Source organism: Leucoraja erinacea, chromosome 12 (assembly GCF_028641065.1).
Source record: "Leucoraja erinacea ecotype New England chromosome 12, Leri_hhj_1, whole genome shotgun sequence".
Classification (NCBI taxonomy): domain Eukaryota; kingdom Metazoa; phylum Chordata; class Chondrichthyes; order Rajiformes; family Rajidae; genus Leucoraja; species Leucoraja erinaceus.
In genome coordinates, this window is record NC_073388.1 from 280,001 (window position 1) to 305,832 (window position 25,832).

Below are 25,832 nucleotides of genomic sequence, written 5' to 3' on the forward strand. Positions count from 1 at the left end.
GGGGTGTGGGGGTGTGGAGGGGGTTAGACCACACAGGTTAAGTCAGCATCGAGCCAGCCAGTGCCTGGTTGGAACCAACGCTGATCGTGTGTCTGTGGTGTGGACAGAATCTGCAGACCCTGTAAACATAGTGACCTGATGCCGTCTGGAGCGATCGCCAGGTCTCAGTGTTGATGTGAACATGAGACTGTCATCTCTGCGGGCAGGAGGATTGATGGGGAAGGTTAGGCTTCATAATGAGGAAACACACCGTCCCGAACCCTCTGTGTCTGTTGTGTGTGTGTGTGTGTGTGTGTGTGTGTGTGTGTGTGTGTGTGTGTGTGTGTGTGTGTGTGTGTGTGTGTGTGTGGTGTGTGTGTGTGTGTGTGTGTGTGTGTGTGTGTGTGTGTGTGTGTGTGTGTGTGTGTGTGTGTGTGTGTGTGTGTGTGTGTGTGTGTGTGTGTGTGTGGTGTGTGTGTGTGTGTGTGTGTGTGTGTGTGTTTTACCCAGCTAGGTGGCATCTATGTGAATCCTTACAGACGGGCACTAACACCGACTGCCAACACTGCCCAGTAGCTGCAAGAAATGTCCTTTCTCTCCACATCCCCAGGATGATAGACTTCTCCTTAGCAATGGAGGCCACAGCCATGATGGGATGATTCCTTGATCCATCCCAGCCTCTGGCAAATGGAGCAGAGACAGAGAGACATCCTCCACAACTCTGTATCTGTGACAATCCCCACTGTCCAGTATCCACATGTTCACCAGCGTCACGCCAACATCTGGATTTACGGCCCAGTCATTCACTCCGACAACTCACTCTCACAAAGAGCAGCAGCACGACGTGTGGATACTGTCACACCAGGCCAGATGTTGCCCCTCCACACACTGTCACACCAGGCCAGATGTTGCCCCTCCACACACTCACACCAGGCCAGATGTTGCCCCTCCACACACACTGTCACACCAGGCCAGATGTTGCCCCTCCACACATCGTCACACCAGGCCAGATGTTGCCCCTCCACAAACTGTCACACCAGGACAGATGTTGCCCCTCCACACACTGTCACACCAGGCCAGATGTTGCACCTCCACACACTGTCACACCAGGCCAGATGTTGCACCTCCACACACTGTCACACCAGGCCAGATGTTGCCCCTCCACAACCTGTCACACCAGGCCAGATGTTGCACCTCCACACACTGTCACACCAGGCCAGATGTTGCCCCTCCACACACTGTCACACCAGGCCAGATGTTGCCCCTCCACACACCGTCACACCAGGCCAGATGTTGCCCCTCCACACACCCTCACCCGACGCGAGATGTCCCCCCTCCACACACTGTCACACCAGGCCAGATGTTGCCCCTCCACACACTGTCACACCAGGCCAGATGTTGCCCCTCCACACACAGTCACACCAGGCCAGATGTTGCCCCTCCACACACTGTCACACCAGGCCAGATGTTGCCCTCCACACACTGTCACACCAGGCCAGATGTTGCTCATCCACACACTCACACCAGGCCAGATGTTGCCGCTCCACACATCGTCACACCAGGCCAGATGTTGCCCCTCCACACACTCACACCAGGCCAGATGTTGCCCCTCCACACACTCACACCAGGCCAGATGTTGCACCTCCACACACTGTCACACCAGGCCAGATGTTGCCCCTCACATCGTCAGAAACAGGTGAATTGATCATGGGGAACAAGGATATGGCGGACCAATTGAATAACTACTTTGGTTCCGTCTTCAATAAGGAAGACATAAATAATCTGGCGGAAATAGCAGGGGCCCGCAGGTCAAAGGAGTTGGAGGAACTGAGTGAAATCCAGGTTAGCCGGGAAGTGGTGTTAGGTAAATTGAATGGATTAAAGGCCGATAAATCCCCAGGGCCAGATAGGCTGAATCCCAGAGTACTTAAGGAAGTAGCCCCAGAAATAGTGGATGCATTAGTGATAATTTTTCAAAACTCTTTAGATTCTGGAGTAGTTCCAGAGGATTGGCGGGTAGCAAACGTAACCCCACTTTTTAAAAAGGGAGGGAGAGAGAAAATGGGGAATTACAGACCAGTTAGTCTAACATCGGTAGTGGGGAAACTGCTAGAGTCAGTTATTAAAGATGGGATAGCAGCACATTTGGAAAGTGGTGAAATCATTGGACAAAGTCAGCATGGATTTATGAAAGGTAAATCATGTCTGACGAATCTGATAGAATTTTTCAAGGATGTAACTACTAGTGGATAAGGGAGAACCAGTGGATGTGGTGTATCTGGACTTTCAGAAGGCTTTCGACAAGGTCCCACATAAAAGATTAGTATACAAACTTAAAGCACATGGTATTGGGGGTTCAGTATTGATGTGGATAGAGAACTGGCTGGCAGACAGGAAGCAAAGAGTAGGGGTAAATGGGTCCTTTTCACAATGGCAGGCAGTGACTAGTGGGGTACCACAAGGCTCAGTGCTGGGACCCCAGCTATTTACGATATATATTAATGATTTGGATGAGGGAATTGAATGCAACATCTCCATGTTTGCGGATGACACTAAGCTGGGGGGCAGTGTTAGCTGTGAGGAGGATGCTAGGAGACTGCAAGGTGACTTGGATAGGCTGGGTGAGTGGGCAAATGTTTGGCAGATGCAGTATAATGTGGATAAATGTGAGGTTATCCATATTGGTGGTAAAAACTGGAAAGCAGACTATTATCTGAATGGTGGCCGATTAGGAAAAGGGGAGATGCAGCGAGACCTGGGTGTCAAGGTACACCAGTCATTAAAAGTAGGCATGCAGGTGCAGCAGGCAGTAAAGAAAGCGAATGGTATGTTAGCATTTATAGCAAAAGGATTTGAGTATAGGAGCAGGGAGGTTCTACTGCAGTTGTACAGGGTCTTGGTGAGACCACACCTGGAGTATTGCGTACAGTTTTGGTCTCCTAATCTGAGAAAGGCCATTCTTGCCATAGAGGGAGTACAGAGAAGGTTCACCAGACTGATTCCTGGGATGTCAGGACTGTCTTATGAAGAAAGACTGGATAGACTCGGCTTGTACTCGCTAGAATTTAGAAGATTGAGGGGGGATCTTATAGAAACTTACAAAATTCTTAAGGGGTTGGACAGGCTAGATGCGGGAAGATTGTTCCCAATGTTGGGGAAGTCCAGAACAAGGGGTCACAGTTTAAGGATAAGGGGGAAATCTTTTAGGACCGAGATGAGAAAAACATTTTTCACACAGAGAGTGGTGAATCTGCCGCAGAAGGTAGTTGAGGCCAGTTCATTGGCTATATTTAAGAGGGAGTTAGATGTGGCCCTTGTGGCTAAAGGGATCAGGGGGTATGGAGAGAAGGCAGGTACAGGATACTGAGTTGGATGATCAGCCATGATCATATTGAATGGTGGTGCAGGCTCGAAGGGCCGAATGGCCTACTCCTGCACCTATTTTCTATGATTCTATGTCACACCTGTCCAGATGTTGCCCCTCACACCGTCACATCAGGCCAGATGTTGCCACTCACACCACCACACCAGGCCAGATGTTGCACCTCCACACACTAACATCAGGCCAGATGTTGCTCCTCCACACACACTGCCACACCAGGCCAGATGTTGCACTTCCACACACTGTCACACCAGGCCAGATGTTGCTCCTCCACACACTGTCACATCAGGCCAGATGTTGTCTCTCCACACACATCGCCACATCAAGCCAGATGTTGCTCCTCCACACGCTGTCACATCAGGCCAGATGTTGTCTCTCTGTCTCCTGCCTCTGTCACACGAGGGCTGATTTTAGTGAGGATTTGCAACCTTTAACCAACCACGTCACCAACATTCAAAGCCCAGTGGTTAATGTAACAGTGTGGCCAGCACTGGTGTCCAGTGGTCACAGCCCGCCCGGCCTCTGGCCTGACTCTACTACCACCCCTATAGGAGATCCAATGGGCCATATTATATCCAATACGACATCAAGTGGCCTCATCAGTGTGACGACGTATATTATCCAACCTCACACCTTGAGGTATATTGATGCCCATTGGAACCCCCTGCCTGCAGTAACTGAGCCACTCACCGCACTACAGTGGCCAGGCCTTTCCTTGCAGCCTTTCATAAACAGAGGTGTAACATTACCCACCCTGCAGTCCGTGACAACTGATGGTACAGATATCTCAGCCGGGGCCTCACGATTTCTTTCCCAGCTCCCACAATGTCCTAAGTTCCTCCTAATCAGGTTCTGTGGATTTATTAACCTTTATGTGAAGACCTCTGGTACATCCAGCTCCAAGTGTGGACTCTTCAAGGTACAGATGCTGCTGATTCTGTGGAGTTCTCTAGCCAAGAGATCTGTGGGCTGGTGACTGGCCTGTGGATGTCTATCATTGGCCAGGCTACACTGCTGGTGTATCTTTATCGTGACCACTTTGTACGCAGGAAGGAACTGCAGATGCTGCTTTACACCAAAGTTAGACACAAAATGCTGGAGTAACTCAGCGGGACAGGCAGCATCTCTGGAGCGAAGGAATAGGTGACGTTTCCGGTCGAGACCCTTCTTCAGACAGAAATTCTACATTTCTTCATAGTTAGCTGAGGGGAAGGTTAACAATCAGTATCTAATCAGTTCAGTAGAACTAGTTGGAGAGCTTGGGTGGGGGAGGGGTGGAGAGAGAGGGAAAACAAGGGTTACTTGAAGTTAGAGAAGTCAATGTTCATACCGCTGGGGTGTAAACTGCCCAAGCAAAAATGAGGTGCTGTTCCTCCAATTTGCACTGGGCCTCATTCTGACAATGGAGGAGGCCCAGGACAGAAAGGTCAGATTGGGAATGGAAATGGGAATGGGAGGGGGAGATAAAGTGTTTCACCACCGGGAGATCAGGTAGGTTTGGGCAGACTGAGCGGAGGTGTTCAACAAAACGATCGCCGAGCCTGCGCTTGGTCTCACCGATATACAGGTGTCCACACCTGGAACAGCAGATACAGTAGATGAGGTTGGAGGGGGTGAGTGTGAACCTCTGCCTCACCTGCTAAACCTGTCGGGGCCCTTGGACAGAGTCGAGTGGGGAGGTATAGGGACAGGTGTTGCATCTCCTGCGGTTGCAGGGGAAAGTACCTGGGGAGGGGGTGGTTTGGGTGGGAAAGGGTGAGTTGATCAGGGAATTATGGAGGTAACGGTCTCTGCGTAAAGCAGAAAGGGGTGGAGATGGGAAGATGTGGCCAGTGGTGGGATCCTGTTGGATGTGGTGAAAATGTCAGAGGATTATGTGCTGTATGCCACGGCTGATGGGGTGAAAGGTGAGGATGGGGAACTCTGTCCCTGTTACAACTGGGGGGAGGTGGAGCAAGGGCAGAGTTGCAGGGTTCCGAGGAGACCCTAGTGAGGGCCTCATCTGTGATGGGAGAGGGAAACCCCTGTTCCCTAAAGATGTTCTAGTGTGGAACACCTCATCTTGGGAACAGATGGAGGAATTGGGAGATGGGGATAGAGTTTTTACAGGAAGCAGGGTGGGAAGAAGTGTAGTCTAGATAGTTGTGGGTTTATAATAGATGTTGGTAGATAGTCTATCTCCTGTGAGATGGTGAGATCTTGAACCAGTAGAGATTGACAGGTTGTTGATTAGTATGGGTGTCAGGGGTCATGGGGAGAATCGGAGATGGTCCAGGTAAATTTGAGTGCAGGATGGAAATTAGTTGTGAAGTTGATGAAGTCAGTGAGTTCTGCACGGGTGCAGGAGGTGGACAAATGCAGTCATCAATGTAGCAGAGGTAGGGTTTGGGGATAGGGCCAGTGTACGCCTGGAACACGGATTGTTCAACGTACCCTACAAAGAGGCAGGCGTAGCTAGGGCCCATGCGAGTGCCCATAGCTACGCCTTGGATCTGGAGGATGTGTGAGGAGTCGAAGGAGAACTTGTTGAGGGTGAGGACCAGCTCTGCCAGGTGGAGGTGTTGGTCTAGGGAAATTGTTGATGTATGTTTGGTGTGCGTGTGTGTGTGTGTGTGTGCGTTTGCGTGGTGTGTGTGTGCGTGTGTGTGTGTGTGTGTGCGGTGTGTGTGTGTGTGCGTGTGGGCGTGCGTTGGTGTGTGTGTGTGTGTGTGTGTGTGTGTGTGTGTGCGTGTATATGTGTGTGTGTGTGTGTGTGTGTGTGTGTGTGTGTGTGTGTGTGTGTGTGTGTGTGTGTGTGTGTGTGTGTGTGTGTGTGTGTGTGTGTGTGGGTGTGTGTGTGTGTGCGTGTGTGTGTGTGTGTGTTGTCTGTGTGTGTGTGAGTGTGTGTGTGTGTTGTGTGCGTGTGTGTGTATGTGTATGTGAGTATGTGTGTATGTGTGAGTGCGTGTGCGTGTGTGTGTGCGTGTGTGGATGTGTGTGCGTAGGTGTGGGTGTGTTGTGTGTGCGTGTGGGTGTGTGTGTGCGTGTGCGTGTGTGTGCGTGTGCGTGTGCGTGTGTGCGTGTGCGTGTCTGTGTGGGCACCGTCATTGTCACGTGGTCTGCTCCTCACTGTGGTCATATTCCTGGTAACTTACGAATGGCCTCTGCTGTGATTGGAAGGGTGAACATCATTGGTAGCTCACTAGTAGACCCCGACATGTTACACGTATGTCACAGCCATGTGCTACATCATCATGTTCATACCTTCATTGGTTCTTGAGTTCTCAGAGCCAAATTTGGCCATTCGGCCCACTCAGTCATTCAATCACGGCTGATCTATCTCTCCCCCCTAACCCCATTCTGCTGCCTTCTCCACATGACCCCTGACACCCGCACTAATCAACAATCTGTCAATCTCTGCTTTAAAAATCCCCACGGCCTTGGGCTCTATAATCATCTGTGGCAACAAATTCCACAGATTCACCGCCCGCCCTCTGGTGAGAGACGTTCCTCCTCGTCTCCTGATGACCCACAGGGGGCAGGTGAAGGTGACCCACAGGGGGCAGGTCCTGGCAGGTGAAAGGTGACCCACAGAGGGCAGGTCCTGGCAGGTGAAGGTGACCCACAGAGGGCAGGTCCTGGCAGGTGAAGGTGACCCACAGAGGGCAGGTCCTGGCAGGTGAAGGTGGGTCCACAGGGGGCAGGTGCTGCCGTACTTTGATGAGAGCAGACACTGTGAGTTGCTACAGGCACCAGCTCTGAGCAGTGACCTTCAGGTTCACCCACCTGGTTAGAGCTCAGACAGATGCAGGGACACGTTAGCCACAGGCTTTAATGTTTGAGATCTGTGGGGTACGTTTAAATGAGTCATAATGCCATACAACATGGGCCGTCAACGCAATGCCAGCGTTTATTTCACGAGGGCTTGTACACACAAACAGGGATGTAATGCTGAGGCTCTATAAGGCGCTGGTCAGGCCACATTTGGAATATTGTGAACAATTTTGGGCACCTTATCTGAGGAAGGATGTGCTGGTTCTGGAGAGAGCGTTTGTCGGCACTGGGCCTGTACTCGCTGGAGTTTAGAAGAATTAGGGGGGACATTACTGAAACTTACAGAAAAGTAAAAGGCTTGGATAGAGTGGATGTGGAGAGGATGTTTCCACTAGTGGGAGAGTCTAGGACTAGAGGCCACAGCCTCAGAATTAAAGGACGTTCTTTTAGAAAGAAGATGAGGTGGGATTTCTTTAGTTAGCATCTGTGGAGAACATGGATAGGTGACGTTTCACAGAGTGCTGGAGTAACTCAGCGGGTCAGGCAGCATCTGTGGAGAACATGGATAGGTGATGTTCAGGTTTGCTGCAGTTCAATGTGCCAGTCTATGAAACATCACCGTGCTGGCCTGAGGTGAAAGGGTGTGAGTGTAGATTGTGCAGAAATATCCGCCTCTTTAGCAGAACGATGTACAGACTCGGGGCTGCGCTAATTGGGAAATGGAGGCAATAAGCAGCCCAACAAATTGAAACTCAGTCGACTATGAACTAACGTGACGCTGTGTAAACCCAGATTACAAATTAATAATTGCAACAGAACATTTCCAATCCCAGACTCATTTCCACGTCTCCAGCGGGTGAAATCTCCGTCACCCTTCATCCTCCACTGACCATCTGTTATCTGGTGTCTCTGCAGGTCTCGCTGCCACCACCACCTGCCGGGACTGGACTGGACTGGGGAGAGAGGCTGGTGATGGCCGAGCAGGTGATGGGCTTCTTAGTTCTCTACACCACTCTGCTCATTGTTCTCCTGTCCAGGACCTGCTTGACCGTCCATGGGTAAGTTGCCCCCTCTTGCTCATCATGTACCATGCTGGCCTCACCATCGCGGCCACTGCCCCATGAGATGACCCTCCGTCACCATCGCAGCCACTGCCCCATGAGATGACCCTCCGTCACCATCGCGGCCACTGCCCCATGAGATGACCATGACCATCGCGGCCACTGCCTGTGAGATGACCGTGAGATGACCCTCACCAGCGCACCATCGCGTGCCCTCTGCCCGTGAGATGACCCTCCGTCACCATCGCGGCCACTGCCTGTGAGATGACCCTCACCATCGCAGCCACTGCCCGTGAGATGACCCTCTGTCACCATCGCAGCCACTGCCCCATGAGATGACCCTCCGTCACCATCGCGGCCACTGCCCGTGAGATGACCCTCCGTCACCATCGTGGCACCATCGCGGCCACTGCCCGTGAGATGTCCGTCTTCACCTCCCTGTGCAACAATGTCATTAATCCACAAAGAGTATATTCACTAGGATGTTGCCGGGACTCAAGGGCCTGAGCTACAGAGACATGTTGAGCCAGGCTGGGTATCTATTCCTTGGAGCGCTGGAGAATGAGGGGTGATCTTATAGAGGTGTATAAAATAATGAGAGGAATAGATCGGGTAGACGCACAGAGCCTCTTGCCCAGAGTAGGGGAACCGAGGACCAGAGGACACGGGTTTAAGGTGAGGAGGGAAAGATTTAATAGGAAGCTGAGGGGCAACTTTTTCACACAGAGGGGGGTCTGTGTCTGGACCAAGCTGCCGGAGGAAGCTGTATGTGGACAGGAAGGGTTTAGAGGCACCTGGGCCAAATGCAGGCAAATGGGACTAGCCCAGTATGCCAACATGTCAGCATGGACAAGGTGGGCCAAAGGGCCTGTTCCTGTGTCTCTATGACTATGCTTGCTTTCAGCGTGAACTAGATTGGTAGATGTCTACATTTGAGGAGAGGGGGAGGGGGGAGGGGTGAGGGGGACAGATGTATGCAGTTGGTGCTACAAACACCCCACCCACACTGGCTCTCAGCTCCATGGCCCCCTGGTTACTGATGAGCTCCACCCTCCCTCCACCATCAGCCCTGTCTCCTCTTCCGCAGAGGCTGCCTGACGCTGTGTTTCCGCAGAGGCTGCCGGACACTGTGTTGTGTTTCCCCACCGCTGCTCGGTTGCCGACGGTAATATTCTTGCTGGGTTTTGATTTGCAGATTCTCAAAGAAACACGCCCGTCCGGTGCCGACCGACGGCAAGGACAACATCACCATCTTCACCAGGATCCTTGACCGGCTGCTGGACGGCTATGACAACCGGCTACGGCCCGGCCTGGGAGGTAACGGTCAGCGGCCGGACAGCCCATCCCCCTGTACCCCACTTGACCAAGGCATTGGAGGCTACGGTCAACGCGGTGGGCAATGGGGTCACTGGGATGTTGTTTGACTCAGTGGCTCTGTCAGTCATCATGTCACTCAATGCTAGAATTGGTGCAAGGGCTGAATGGCCTCCTGGTGCTGGTGGTGCAAACAGAGAAGCACTTGGTGAACAGCTGGACACACTGGGAACAGCTGGACACACTGTGGGGTTGGTGCGGGGGGAGGGGGAAGGGCCTGAGTTGGCAACAGTCACTCTGTGTCACTGAACAGTGGAAGGTCAACTATTGCCCCAATCATCCGTTGGCTGAAGGAGACCGGGGTCACTGGGGACAGGGGACAGGTGGGGACAGGGGACAGGTGGGGACAGGGGACAGGGTGGGGACAGGTGGGGACAGGTGGGGGACAGGTGGGGACAGGTGGGGACAGGTGGGGACAGGGGACAGGTGGGGACAAGGTGGGGACAGGTGGGGACACAAGGGGAAGGGGTGGGGGGACAGGGGACAGGTGGGACAGGTGGGGTGGGGACAGGTGGGGACAGGTGACAGGTGGGGACAGGTGGGGACAGGTGGGGACAGGGGGGGGGACAGGTGGGGACAGGGGACAGTGGGGGGGGGACAGGTGGGGACAGGGGACAGGTGGGGACAGGGGACAGGTGGGACAGGGGGGGACAGGGGACAGGTGGGGACAGGGGACAGGGGGGACAGGGGGACAGGTGGGGACAGGGGGGGGACAGGGGACAGGTGGGGACAGGGGACAGGGGGACAGGGACAGTGGGGACAGGGGGACAAGGGGGGACAGGGGACAGGTGGGGACAGGGGGGGACAGGGGACAGGTGTGGGGGGACAGGGGACAACAGGTGGGGACAGGTGGGGACAGGGGACAGGTGGGGGGACAGGGGGGACAGGGGACAAGTGGGGACAGGGGACAGGTGGGGACAGGGGGACAGTGGGGACAGGGGACAGGGGGGACAGGGGACAAGTGGGGACAGGGGACAGGGGGGACAGGGGACAGGTGGGGACAGGGGACAGGTGGGGACAGGGGACAGGACAGGGGACAAGTGGGGTGGGGACAGGGGACAGGTGGGGACAGGGGGGACAGGGGACAGGGGACAGGTGGGGACAGGGGACAGTGGGGGGGGGACAGGTGGGGACAGGGGGGACAGGGGGACAGGTGGGGGACAGGGGACAGGGGGGGGACAGGGGGGACAGGTGGGGGGACAGGGGGGACAGGGGACAGGTGGGGACACAGGTGGGGACAGGTGGGGACAGGTGGGGGACAGGTGGGGACAGGTGACAGGTGGGGACAGGGGACAGGTGGGGACAGGGGGACAGGGGACAGGTGGGGGACAGGGGACAGGTGGGGGACAGGGTGGGGACAGGGGGGGACAGGGACAGGTGGGGACAGGTGGGGACAGGTGGGGACAGGGGTGGGGACAGGTGGGGACAGGGGACAGGGGGGGACAGGGGACAGGTGGGGACAGGGGGACAGGTGGGGGACAGGGGACAGGTGGGGACAGGGGGGACAGGTGACAGGTGGGGACAGGGGGGACAGGGGACAAGTGGGGACAGGGGACAGGGGGGACAGGGGGACAGGTGGGGACAGGGGACAGGGGGGACAGGGGACACAGGTGGGGGACAGGGGACAGGGGGGGGGACAGGGGACAGGGGACAGGGGACAGGTGGGGGGGGACAGGTGGGGACAGGGACAGGTGGGGGGACAGGTGGGGGGGACAGGGGGGACAGGTGGGGACAGGGGACAGGTGGGGGACAGGGGACAGGTGGGGACAGGGGACAGGTGGGGACAGGGGACAGGTGGGGACAGGGGACAGGTGGGGACAGGGGACAGGTGGGGGGACAGGGGGGACCAGGGGACAGGTGGGGACAGGGGGACAGGGGACAGTGGGGGACAGGGGACAGGTGGGGGGGGACAGGGTGGGGACAGGGGGGACAGGGGACCGGTGGTGGGGACAGGGGGAACAGGGGACAGGTGGGGGGGACAGGTGGGGACAGGTGGGGGGACAGGGGACAGGTGGGGACAGGGGGGACAGGTGGGGACAGGGGACAGGGGGGGCAGGTGACACAGGGGGACCAGGGGACAGGTGGGGACAGGGGACAGGTGGGGGGACAGGGGGGTGGGGACAGGGGACAGGGGGGACAGGGGGGGACAGGACAGGGGACAGGGGACAGGGGACAGGTGGGGACAGGTGGGGACAGGGGACAGGGACAGACAGGGGACAGGGGGGACAGGGGGGGGGGGACAGGGGACAGGTGTTGGGGGACAGGTGGGGACAGGGGACAGGTGGACAGGGGACAGGGGGGACAGGGGACAGGGTGGGGACAGGTGGGGACAGGGGACAGGTGGGGGACAGGGGGACAGGTGGGGACAGGGACAGGGGACAGGGGGGGACAGGGGACAGGGGAAGGTGGGGGACAGGGGACAAGGGGGGGGACAGGTGGGGACAGGGGACAGGTGGGGGGGACAGGGGGACAGGTGGGGGGGGGGACAGGGGGGGACAGGGGGGACAGGTGGGGACAGGGGACAGGTGGGGACAGGTGGGGACAGGGGACAGGGGACAGGGGACAGGGGACAGTGGGGGACAGGTGGGGGACAGGGGACAGGTGGGGACAGGTGGGGGACAGGGGACAAGTGGGGACAGGTGGGGACAGGGGACAGGGGACAGGGGGGGACAGGGGACAGGTGGGGGACAGGGGACAGGGGACAGGTGGGGACAGGGGACAGGTGGGGGACAGGTGGGGACAGGGGGACAGGTGGGGACAGGGGACAGGGGGGGACAGGGGAACAGGGGGGACAGGTGGGGACAGGGGACAAGTGGGGACAGGTGGGGACAGGTGGGGACAGGGGACAAGTGGGGACAGGGGAGGGGGGACAGTGGGGACAGGGGACAGGTGGGGACAGGGGACAGGTGGGGGTGGGAGGGGGAGGGGGGACAGGGGGGACAGGTGGGGACAGGGGACAGGTGGGGAACAGGTGGGGACAGGGGGTGGGGACAGGGGACAGGGGACAGGGGACAGGGGGGACAGGGGACAGTGGGGACAGGGGACAGGGGGGGACAGGGTGGGGACAGGGGACAGGGGGGAGGTGGGGGACAGGGGACAGGTGGGGACAGGGGACAGGGGGGACAGGACAGGGACAGGGGGACAGGTGGGGACAGGGACAAGGGGGACAGGGGGACAGGTGGGGACAGGTGGGGACAGGGGGACAGGGACAAGGGGGGGGGACAGGGGACAGGTGGGGACAGGTGGGGACAGGGACAGACAGGTGGGGACAGGGGACAGGGGACAGGTGGGGGACAGGGGACAAGTGGGGGGACAGGGGACAGGTGGGGGACAGGGGGACAGGTGGGGACAGGGGACAGGTGGGGGGGACAGGTGGGGGACAGGGGGACAGGGGACAGGTGGGGACAGGTGGGCATATCCACTGGGCATGGAATGGAAGAATGTTTCTGAATAGCAAGTGTGTACAATGTCATGGGATGGAGGGACTTGGCCATGGATGGAGGTGAGATACCAAGGTCCATGGAGCAGGTGTAGCTGTACAAGGACATTAGTGAGGCCCCACCTGGATATTGTGTTCTAGTTGTGGTCACACTGCTGTAATAAAGATGCCGTTAAGATGGAATATTTACACGATAATAGGTGCCGGAGAAGGCCATTCGGCCCTTCGAGCCAGCACCGCTAGGACGCAGCAGGCTAGGACTTTATTTCTTGCAGCGCAGGAGGATGAGGGGTGATCTTATAGAAGTGTATAAAACCATGGGCAAAGAGATAGGCTGACTGTACAGAGGCTTTTACCCATGCTGGGGGAATCGAGAACCAGACTACATACAGTGCATTCAGAAAGTATTCAGACCTCTTCACTTTTTCCACAATTTGTTAAGTTACAGCCTTATTTTAAAATGGATTAAATTCATTTTTATCATCAATCTACACACAATACGAAGAATGAAGAAGCGAAAACAGGTGTTTAGAAATGTTTGCAAAGTAATTACAAATAAATAACTGAAATATCACATTTACATAAGTATTCAGACCCTTTGTTATGAGACAAAATTGAGCTTAGGTTCATCGTGTTTCCATTGATTATCCTAAAGGGCCTGTCCCACCAGCATGTGAACGCACGTGTCTAGTGCGACTAAACGTGGTGGCTTAAGGCGTACGGCCTCGCGGGGCCGGTCCCTCTTCCAACTGCGGAGTTGTGTGGAGTTGTGCGGAGCTGGTCCCGACATCATACTCACCAATCAGCCGGGCAGGAGGCGGGCCGACTGAATTTGGACGTCGCACGGCGTCGAGCGGTGACATCATCGTGCTACGCCATGCGCTAGGCGGTGACATCATCGCGCTACGCCATGCGCTAGGCGTACGCCGTCAAGACGCTACGTATGGCGTCGAGACCCTGCACGATGTCGGGACCAGCCCCGCACCAGCCCCGCACCAGCCCCGCACAACTCCATACGCCTCCGGTGATCGGTGGGACTGGCCCCGTGAGGCCGTATGGCTCAAGCGACCACGTTAGGTCACGCTCACCACATGCTGGTGGGACAGGCCCTTTAAGATGTTTCTACAACTTGATTGGAGTCCACCAGTGGTAAATTAAATTGATTGGACATGATTTGGTAAGGCACACACCTGTCTATATAAGGTCCCACAGTTGACAGTGCATGTCAGAGCAAAAAACAAGCCATGAAGACAAAGGAATTGTCTGTGGACCTCCGAGACAGGATTGTGTTGAGACACAGGTCTGGGGAAGGGTATAAAACAATTTCTGCAGCATTGCAGGTCCCAAAGAGCACAATGGCCTCCATCATTCTTAAATGGAACCACCAGGACTCTTCATAGAGCTGGCTGCCCAGCCAAACTGAGCAATCGGGGGAGAGGGGCCTTGGTCAGGGAGGTGACCAAGAACCCGATGGTCACTCTGATAGAGCTCCAGAGTTCCTCTGTGGAGATGGGGAAAAAACTTCCAGAAGGACAACTATATCTGCAGCACTCCACCAATCAGGCCTTTATGGTAGAGTGGCCAGACAGAAGCCACTCCTCAGTAAAAGGCACATGACAGCCCGCTTGGAGTTTGCCAAAAGGCACCTAAATAAGATTCCCCTGGCCTGATGAAATGAAGATTGAATTCTTTGGCCAGAATGCCAAGCGTCACGTCTGGAGGAAACCAGGCACCGCTCATCACCTGGCCAATGCCATACCTACGGTGAAGCATGGTGGTGGCAGCATCATGCTGTGGGGATGTTTTTCAGCGGCAGGAACTGGGAGACTAGTCATGATCAAGGGAAAGATGAATGGAGCAAAGTACAGAGAGATCCGTAATGAAAACCTGCTCCAGAACGTTCTGGACCACAGACTGGGGCGGAGGTTCACCTTCTAACAGGACAACGACCCTAAACACACAGCCAAGACAACGCAGGAGAGGGTTTGTGGCAAGTCTGTGAATGTTCTAGAGTGGTCCAGCCAGAGCCCGGACTTGACCCAATCGAACATCTCTGGAGGGACCCGAAAATAACTGTACATCGACGCTCCCCATCCAACCTGACAGAGCTTTAGAGGATCTGTAGAGAATGGGAGAAATGACCCAAATCCAGGTGTGCCAAGCTTGTAGCGTCATACCCAAGAAGACTTGAGGCTGTAATCGCTGCCAAAGGTGCCTCAACAAAGTACTGAGTAAAGGGTCTGAATACTTATGTAAATGTGATATTTCAGTTATTTATTTTTAATTACTTTGCAAACATTTCTAACACATGTTTTCGCTTTTTTATTGTGGGCTACTGTGTGTAGATTGAAAATTTAAAAAATGAACTTAATCCATTTTAGAATAAGGCTGTAACGTAACAAAATGTGTAAAAGGTGAAGGGGTGTGAATACTTTCTCAATGCTCTGTAGTTTAAGGTGAGGAGGGGAAAATGGAATAGGAACCTGAGGGGCAACTATTCCACAGAGTGGGTGTATGGAACGAGCTGCCAGAGGAGGTAGTTGAGGCTGGGACTCTCACAACATTTGGGCTGGTACATGGATAGTGTAAGAAGGAATTGCAGATGCAGGTTTAAATCGAAGATAGACACAAAACGCTGGAGTAACTCAGCAGGACGGGCAGCATCTCTGGAGAGAAGGGATGGGTGACGTTTCAGGCTGACACACTTCTTCAGGTTTAGAGGGATATGGGCCAAACGTGGGTGGGTGAGACTAGTGTAGATACTGCACCTGCCAACACCAATCCCACGCCTGCTGTAGGAGCACATCCTATTGCCTGGTCATGTTGGAGTCTAAATGCCCCTGAGATGTCGTTAGTGTATCTGATTCCACCTCGTCCTCTGGCAGTGAGATCCAGCTATCAGCCACTCTGTACAGTAATCTCACCCCTCACATCCCTCTTCAAACATATTCCTCTCCTTAAACCAGTGCCCCTTGTCTGACACCCCACACACGGCAGAAAGATTCCCAATATCAATCCTCTCTGTACCCCCTGGAATTATCCACACACTCTCATCACTCCTCTGGGGGGGTCTCTCCTCTGGGGGGGGGTCACTCCTCTGGGGGTCACTCCTCTGGGGTAACTCTGGGGGGGGTCACTCCTCTGGGGGGGTCACTCCTCTGGGGGTCCCTCCTCTGGGGTAACTCTCTGGGGGGTCCCTCCTCTGGGGGTCACCCCTCTGGATTAACTCTGGGTGGGTCACCCCTCTGGAGTAACTCTGTGGGTCCCTCCTCTGGGGGGGTCCCTCCTCTGGGGGGTCACTCCTCTGGGGGGTCACTCCTCTGGGGTAACTCTGGGGGGGTCCCTCCTCTGGGGGGTCCCTCCTCTGGGGGGGTCACTCCTCCGGGGGGGGGGTCCCTCCTCTGGGGGGGGTCACTCCTCTGGGGGTCACCCCTCTGGGGGGTCATCCCTCTGGAGGGTAACTCTGTGGGGTCACTCCTCTGGGGGGGTCCCTCCTCTGGGGGGTCACTCCTCTGGGGGGGTCCCTCCTCTGGGGGGTCACTCCTCTGGGGGTCATCCCTCAGTTCCCTCCACTCCTGGGCAGGTTGTTCTCAATCACAGCCCTGATCCAATCTGTGTTGTGATGCTGTTACTATGAGTGACTGATGCACAGTTTGGACAGACGGACGTGCTGAGATGGGAACGTTGTCGTGGGATCTGCCAGCATCGAGCAACACTCTAGGATTTGGAAACTTAGCACGAGTCTGGCAAGGTCACCACTTCACTCAGGACGATCGAAACATTATAACAAGCGGTCAGTCTGGCTGGCCACTGAATCATCATGGCCAGGGTTGTAGACAGTGGTTTCTGCAGTGGGGGGGGGGGGGGGGGGAGGGAGAGGGGGGGGGGGGGGGGGGGAGTGGGGACTGGGGGGGGGGGGGGGGAGTGAGTGGGGGATGCGAGGGTGGGAACTGGAATCACACCTCCATCCTCTCCTCTCCTTTCACAGAAAGTGTTACGGAGGTGAAGACGGACATCTATGTCACCAGCTTTGGGCCGGTGTCAGACACAGACATGGTGAGTTTGGGATGAGACTCGGTGGGGGGCTCTGTACCATCAGTGGTCGGAGCTGAAGGCACAGGGAGGGCAGTACCTGCAGTTCCTTCTTACTCATCCACTGGTGGGAGAGTCTCGGACTAGAGGTCACAGCCTCAGAATTAAAGCACGTTCTTTTCGGAAGATGAGGAGAAATTTCTTTAGTCAGAGGGTGGTGAATCTGTGTAATTCTTTGCCACAGACGGCTGTGGAGGCCAAGTCAGTGGCAGTGATAGATAGATTCTTGATTAGTGCGGGTGTCAGGGGTTATGGGGAGAAGGCAGGAGAATGGGGTTAGGAGGGAGAGTTTGATCAGCCATGATGGACCAAGGCCTAATTGTACTCCTGTTACTTCTGAGCTGGCCAGTGTCTCAATGTGTGGTCAGCAGGGGAGGTGTGAATCATACAAGCCCTCACATCTGACTGCCAGCCGCAGGGATTTTGAACGCACGCCCTCGATCTGGGGCTCATTAATGCAGTGACTGCGTCACTGGGAGATATAAGCAGGTTGGAGGGGTTCAGTGAAGTGGAACACAGCAGAGGCTGCAGCAATCTCAGTGGACCAGTCATTGTCACAGATGTCTCTGATTCCTGTACAGCATTGTTGGCATTAATGCAGCCTGCACTGCACCACCATCATCTGCACCTCTGCATCCTTGCATCAGCTACAAGACAATCGCAATCGGTGCCCAACCTCCCTGTCTTTGCACCTTGCCCTGTCAATCACCTTCATCCCATTGTAAAGCCACGGGACACAGGTACAGGTGCCAGCGGCTCCAACAGGTGGCTCTGTGTGGGACTCACTACAGCAGGTACAGGTCTGGGCACAGTGTTGTGGGAACCCAGCAGGTCAGGCAGCATCTGTGGAGGGAATGGACATGGAGATGTCAGGATGGCCGGGTTGAGGATACCACACTGACCCCTCCCTCCGGCCACACTGACCCCTCTCTCCGGCCACACTGACCCCTCTCTCTGGCTGCAGGAGTACACAGTGGACGTGTTTTTCCGCCAGAGCTGGAGAGACGAGCGGCTGAAGTTCAAGGGTCCGATGCGCATCTTGCCGCTCAACAACCTACTGGCCAGCAAGATCTGGACGCCCGACACATTCTTCCACAACGGCAAGAAGTCTGTGGCCCACAATATGACCACGCCCAACAAACTGCTGCGTCTAGTGGACAACGGCACCCTGCTGTACACCATGAGGTGAGCTCGACCCTAACCCCACACCCTGACCCCCGACCCCAATCCCACACCCTGACCCCCGACCCCACACCCTGACCCCCAACCCTAACCCCACACCCTGACCCCCAACCCTAACCCCACACCGTGACCCCACACCCCTGACCCCCGACCCCACACCCTGACCCCCCGACCCCCACACCCTGACCACGACCCCACACCCTGACCCCCAACCCCACACCCCCTGATCCCCGACCCCACACCCTGACCACGACCCCACACCCTGACCCCAATCCCATACCCTGACCCCCGACCCCAATCCCACACCCTGACCCCCGACTCCACACCCTGACCACGACCCCACACCCTGACCCCAATCCCATACCCTGACCCCCGACCCCCATCCCACACCCTGACCCCCGACCCCAATCCCACACCCTGACCCCCGACCCCACACCATGACCACGACCCCCACACCCTGACCCCAATCCCATACCCTGACCACCGACCCCAATCCCACACCCTGACCCACACACCCTGACCACGACCCCACACCCTGACCCCCGACCCCACACCCTAACCCCGACCCCCATCCCACACCCTAACCCCCGACCCCGACTCCCACCCGCCTAGTGGACAACACCACCCTGTTCTACACCCTGAGATGACCACGACTCGCGTTCCCGACCCCAACCCCTGACCCCCTGACCCACCTAGTGGGCTGCTCTATACCCTGAGCCTGATCCCATGACCCTTACTCTCGGCCTCTGATCCCAGACTCCTGACCTCTGCCCTCATTCTACCCCCAGGATGACCTCTGCACTCTGCCCCATTCCTGACCCCTGCCTCAGGCTAACCTTTGCCCTCTGCCCCCAGGCTAACCTCTGCCCTCTGCCCCCAGGCTGACCATTAATGCCGAGTGCCCGATGCACCTGGAGGATTTCCCCATGGATGCACACGCGTGTCCACTCAAGTTCGGCAGCTGTGAGTCTGGCGTGTCCACCGCCACGTGTGGCCCCACCGTCATGCGTGTTCACTGTCATGCGTGTCCACCGCCACACGTGTCCACCGTCACGCGCGTCCACCGCCACATGTGGCCACACCGTCATGCGTGTTCACCATCACGCATGTTCACCGTCACGCGTGTCCACCGTCACGCGTGTCTCCCACCACACAGGTCCACCGTCACACATGTCCACGGGATTAACCCCGAACCCTGGGGTTGGAGAGGTCACAGCAGAGGGGGGTCAGGACACTCAATGGTTTCTGTAGATGGGTGGGGGTCGGGGTTCAGGGGGTAAGGGTTGTGGGTCAGGGATTGGGATTCAGAAGTAAAAGTCGGAGGTAGGGGCAAGGGTCAGGGGATAGGGGGTCGGGGTTCACGGGGTCGGGGATCACGGGGTTGGGGATCATGGGGTCGGGGATCAGTGGGTTGGGGTTCATGGGGTCGGGGGTCTGGGATCACGGGGTCAAGGGTCGGGTATCTGACGGTCATTCTCTGCCCACAGATGCCTACACCAACTCGGAGGTGATGTACGTGTGGACGCACGGTCAGGCCAACTCGGTCGTGGTGGCCGAGGACGGCTCTCGGCTCAACCAGTACGACCTCCTGGGCCAGACCGTGGGCACCGAGGTCATCCGCTCCAACACAGGTGGGGCAGCACGTTGACCCCTGCCCGCTGACCAGTGAACCCTGCCCACTCCCTGCTGACCCCTGCCCACTGCCCTATGCTCCCACTGCCTGCAAGCTAGACTGAGGAATGACCCCGGCATGACCCCTCGCTTCCAACCCCTGCTGCCCTCCACTACCCCCTTGACCCGGGGAAGGGCCAGAACCCCTTGCTGACCCCCAGCCTCTCCGTCTAGACGGGTGGGATGACCGTCTGTCCTTCTGTCTACACCCTCCCCCAGGTGAATACATCGTCATGACAACTCACTTCCACCTGAAGAGGAAGATCGGCTACTTTGTCATCCAGACCTACCTGCCGTGTATCATGACGGTCATCTTGTCTCAAGTGTCCTTCTGGCTCAACCGCGAGTCCGTGCCTGCCCGCACCGTCTTTGGTCCAGTCACCCCGTCTACCCCCCCGTCTACCCCCCCTGTACCCCCCTCATCCCTCCCCTGTACCCCCCATCCCCCCTCCCTCTCATCCCCCCCATTCCCTCCTCCCACTCTTCCCCCCTCTATCCCCCATCTTCCCCCCTCTTCCCTTTCCCTCCATCCCCCCCCCCCCCATCCCTCCTCCCCCTCCTTCTGCCCTGGGTGTCTGCTCATCCTCCCCTCTCCCCCCCCCCGCCCCTCCCCCCTCCTCCCCCCCCCCCCCCCCCCCCCCCCCCCCCTCTGTCTGCCCCCCTGTGGGATTGGAAGATATCAGTGGTGATCAGCTATCAGGCTATTGGTGGTCTGGGCAAGGGGGCTGAGCCATTGTAGATGGAGATGAATGTAGATAAGGGTGAGGTGGTCGGGGCTGGGGGGAGCGTTGTCGAGCAGAGGGATTAAGGAGTACAGTCCCCTTGACAGCGGCGTCACAGGTAGACAGGGTGAAGTCAGGGGGCGGAATATAGAAGATAAACACACAGAGTGCTGGAGTAACTCAGCGGGTCAGGCAGCATCTGTGGAGAACATGGATAGGTGACGTTTCACAGAGTGCTGGAGTAACTCAGTGGGTCAGGCAGCATCTGTGGAGAACATGGATAGGTGACGTTTCACAGAGTGCTGGAGTAACTCAGCGGGTTAGGCAGCATCTGTGGAGAACATGGATAGGTGGCGTTTCACAGAGTGCTGGAGTAACTCAGCAGGTCAGGCAGCATCTGTGGAGAACATGGATAGGTGACGTTTCACTGAGTGCTGGAGTAACTCAGTGGGTCAGGCAGCATCTGTGGAGAACATGGATAGGTAACGTTTCACACAGTGCTGGAGTAACTCAGTGGGTCAGGCAGCATCTGTGGAGAACATGGATAGGTGACGTTTCTGGTCGAGACACTTCCTCTGTCTCATCCCGAAACGTCACCTTTTCCTTCTCTCCAGAGATGCTGCATGTCCCGCTGAGTTACTCCAAAATGTTGTGTCTATCTTCGATGTGAACCAGCATCTGTAGTTCCTTCCTACACATTGAGTATAGAAGTTGGGAGGTCATGTTGCAGTTGTATAAGACGTTGGTGAGACTGCATTTAGAATATTGTGTTCAGTTCTGGGCACCGTGTTATAGGAAATATGTTGTCAAGCTGGAAAGGATTCAGAGAAGATTTATGAGGATGTTGCCAGAACTAGAGGGTGTGAGTTACAGGGAGAGGTTGAGTAGGCTGGGTCTCTATTCCATGGAGTGCAGGAGGATGAGGGGTGATCTTATAGAGGTGTATAAAATCATGAGAGGAACAAACTGGCAGAGGAGGCACTTAAGGCAGGCGCGATAACAATATTTAAAAATCATCTAGACAGGTACATGGATTGGACAAGTTTAAAGGGATACGGACCAAACGCAGATGAGACTAGTATAGATGGGGCATGTTGGGCTGAAGGGCCTGTTTCAGCCGTGTGACATGGACCAGTCAGTGAGGGGCAGAGTGCCGTGTGTGTGTGTGTGTGTGTACGTGTGTGTCTGTGTGTACGTGTCTGTGTACGTGTGTGTACGTGTGTGTGTACGTGTGTGTGTATACGTGTGTGTCCATGTGTGTGTGTGTGTACGTGTGTGTGTGTCCGTGTGTGTGCGTGTGTATACGTGTGTGTGTGTGTATACGTGTGTGTGTGTGTGTCCGTGTGTGTGCGTGTGTACGTGTGTGTCTGTGTGTACGTGTCTGTGTACGTGTGTGCGTACGTGTGGGTGTGTGTGTACATGTCTGTGTAGTGTGTGCGTGTGTGTACGTGTGTGTGTGTACGTGTGTGTCCGTGTGCGTGTCCGTGTGCGGGTGTGTGCGTGTGTGTGTATACGTGTGTGTCCGTGTCCGTGTCCGTGTGTGCGTGTCCGTGTGTGTGCGTGTCCGTGTGTGTCCGTGTGCGTGTGTGTGTATACGTGTGTGTCCGTGTGTGTGTGCGTGTCCGTGTGTGTGCGTGTGCGTGTCCGTGTGTGCGTGTTAATGGTGTGACGCTGTATCTCTAGGGGTGACGACGGTGCTGACTATGACGACATTGAGCATCAGTGCCCGGAACTCGTTGCCCAAGGTGGCGTACGCCACGGCCATGGATTGGTTCATCGCCGTCTGTTACGCCTTCGTCTTCTCCGCCCTCATCGAGTTCGCCACCGTCAACTATTTCACCAAACGCAGCTGGCCATGGGACGGACGCAAGGCCATGGAGGCCCAGGAGCTCAAGGTGGGTGCACCCCCGACCCTGACCCCTGACCCCCGTCCCTGACCCCCAATCTCCCCCAACCCCAGGAGCTCAAGGTGGGAGCACCCCCGACCCCTGACCCCCAACCCCAGGAGCTCAAGGTGGGAGCACTCCCGACCCCTGACCACCGACCCCCGACCCCCAACCCCAGGAGCTCAAGGTATGTGATTCCACCTGGTCCTCTGGCAGGCAGTGAGACCCAGCTATCAACCACCCTGTACAGTAATGTCCTGAGCGTTGTGGCCAAAGGCATCGTGGCCGGGTCTGGCCCATCGTCCACTTCTGTCCACTTTTCTTTATCTTCCACAAAGGCCTTGCCTGATTGAATCTTCTTGAATCGTGCATGTTCTGCCTCTTCCTGTTTGACCACATTTACTGACCTCTGGTCACCCACGCTCCCTGACCTTGCCGAGCTACCCGCTTCTCCTCACATGCCAGATGTGGACTTGCCAATAACATCTGTGGCCGAGCTCCAGCTCAGATTGTTCCAGTCCAGTGGCGATGGTGAGGCATAGCCTGGGTTTATCAGCAGCCTCAGTTATCAGATCCTCGCAAGAAGCTAATGTGACCAGACCCATGGGCAGTGTAGTCCGTGTGTCCGAGCCTGCCTGTCCACTGCCTCCCATTCCACCAGGACCAGCACCTTGCCTCCCGCACCCACTTAAAAAACAGTTACACAGGCACATGGATATGGACCAAACCTGGGCCTATAGATGGGGCATGTTGGGGTCAAGGGCCTGTTGGGGTCAAGGGCATGTTGGGGTCAAGGGCCTGTTTCCACACTGTATCACTCTATGACTAGTGTAGAGGGGGCATGTTGGCCGGTGTGGGCAGGTTGGGGTCAAGGGCATGTTGGGGTCAAGGGCATGTTGGGGTCAAGGGCATGTTGGGGTCAAGGGCATGTTGGCCGGTGTGGGGCAGGTTGGGGTCAAGGGCATGTTGGGGTCAAGGGCCTGTTGGGGTCAAGGGCATGTTGGGGTCAAGGGCATGTTGGGGTCAAGGGCATGTTGGCCGGTGTGGGCAGGTTGGGGTCAAGGGCATGTTGGGGTCAAGGGCATGTTGGGGTCAAGGGCATGTTGGGGTCAAGGGCCTGTTGGGGTCAAGGGCCTGTTGGGGTCAAGGGCCTGTTGGGGTCAAGGGCATGTTGGGGTCAAGGGCCTGTTTCCACACTGACTCTATGATCTTTGACCTCCTGTTGTGAGGACAGAAGCGGGAGCCAGTCACTCTGGCCAAGAAGACCAACAACACGTACAATATTGTGGGGACGACGTACACACTGAACATCACCAAGGAGCCGGGGCTGGCCACCGTGTCGAAGAGTGCGGGTGCCCACGCCAAGATGGGCAGGATGGAGGAGCAGCTGCCCGATGGCAAGAAAACCTACAACAGTGTGAGCAAGGTGGACAAGATGTCACGTGTCATCTTCCCTGTCCTCTTTGTCATCTTCAACCTGGTTTACTGGGCCACCTACGTCAACAGAGAGCCCATCATTAAAGGCCCGGCCCCCAAGAAAAAGACTCCCCCCCCCCCCCCCCCACAAGGTGGTCTGTTTATAAGTGTTTTCTAAAGAAAGCAGCAGGTTGTGTATGAAAGTTGTTATCCTTCATCACCTCGTGTTTAACTGTCTGCATGTACCGTGACTGGACACACACACGCACGCACACACGCACACACGCACACACACACGCTCACACACACACACGCACGCTCACACACGCACGCACGCACTCACGCACACACGCACGCACGCACGCACGCAAACACGCCCGCACGCACACACGCACGCTCACACACACACACGCACGCACGCACGCTCACACACGCCCGCACGCCACACCACGCACGCTCACACACCACACGCACGCACACACGTCCGCACGCACACACGCACGCACGCTCACACACGCACGCACGCACACACGCACACACACACACGCTCACACACACGCACACGCTCACACACACACACACAAACACACACACACGCACGCGAGCAAACACACACACACACACACGCAAACACATGCACACGCACGCACGCACACACGCACGCACACACACACACACACGCACGCTCACACACACACACACGCCACACACCACACACGCTCACCACACACGCACGCGCTCACGCACGCACGCACACGCACGCTCACTCACACACGCTCACGCACACACGCACGCACGCACACACACACGCTCTCCACACACACACGCTCCACACACACACGCACGCTCACACGCTCACACACACGCACACACACGCACACACACCACGCACACACGCACACACACACGCACACACACGCACATACAGACGCACGCACACACACATGCACATACACAAACGCACACACGCACACACGCACGCTCACACACACACACGCACGCACGCACGCACACACACGCACGCTCACACACACACGCACGCACGCGCACACACGCACGCGCACACACACACGCACGCACACACGCACACACACACACACACACACACACACACACACGCACGCACACACACATGCACACAAGCACGCACACTCATGCACACACACACGCACACACACACGCACACACACGCACGCTCACACGCGCGCTCACACACGCGCGCTCACATGCAAACATGCACACACCAGCCGGCTCACACTCACTCACCCACACACTCACTCACACCAGGCCGGCACATCCTCACACACACTCACTCACCCTCACACACCCTCACACACACTCACTCACACACGCGCCTCCTGTGTGGCAGGCAGCTGCCAACAGTTCGTAGCCTTGGGGCATGAGGGTCAGGGCTGGTCTCACAGACGTGTAAACCACGAGGGGAATAGATCGGACAGTCCTTTACCCAGACTAGGTGAATCAAGAACCAGAGGACACGGGGTTAAGGTGAGGGGGGGGGGAAGATTTAGTAGGATTCTGAGGGGTGGTGTGTGTATGGAACGAGCTGCCGGAGGAGGTAGTTGAGGCTGGGACTATCACAATGTTTTAAAGACACCTGGACAGGTACACGGACAGGACAGGTGTGGGCCAGGGGAATATGGGCCAAATAAAGAGCGGTGGGACTGGTGTAGATGGGGCACTGTGGCCGGCATGGATGAGTTGGGCCGAAGGGCCTGTTTCCATTCTGTGTGACTCTGACTCAGACATCGTGCCTCACTGGTCCTCTGTCACCCTCTCTGTCCCACAGGGTGGCCACATCTCTGTCACTGTCAGCCTCATCTCCCTCAGAGTGGCCTCAAATATAGTTACAGAGTA

The 25,832-nt window shown here is 56.5% G+C and overlaps 1 protein-coding gene across 2 annotated transcripts; it reads left to right on the forward strand.

Moving 5' to 3' along the window:
• The first annotated feature begins 8,005 nt into the window (after positions 1-8,005).
• Positions 8,006-24,312, forward strand: LOC129701961 (gamma-aminobutyric acid receptor subunit alpha-3-like). 2 transcript variants are annotated; one of them, XM_055643407.1, is made up of 9 exons: positions 8,006-8,172; positions 9,371-9,492; positions 16,977-17,044; positions 18,075-18,265; positions 19,143-19,225; positions 19,750-19,893; positions 20,153-20,305; positions 22,339-22,550; positions 23,776-24,312. In XM_055643407.1, exons 1-9 carry the CDS (start codon positions 8,087-8,089, stop codon positions 24,133-24,135), a joined length of 1,419 nt encoding a protein of 472 aa, XP_055499382.1. In that variant the 5' UTR covers positions 8,006-8,086; the 3' UTR covers positions 24,136-24,312. The 2 variants fall into 2 exon arrangements, with proteins under 2 accessions (XP_055499382.1, XP_055499381.1); XM_055643406.1 differs by having other exon boundaries at positions 8,007-8,172; positions 18,045-18,265.
• The last annotated feature ends 1,520 nt before the right edge of the window (positions 24,313-25,832 follow it).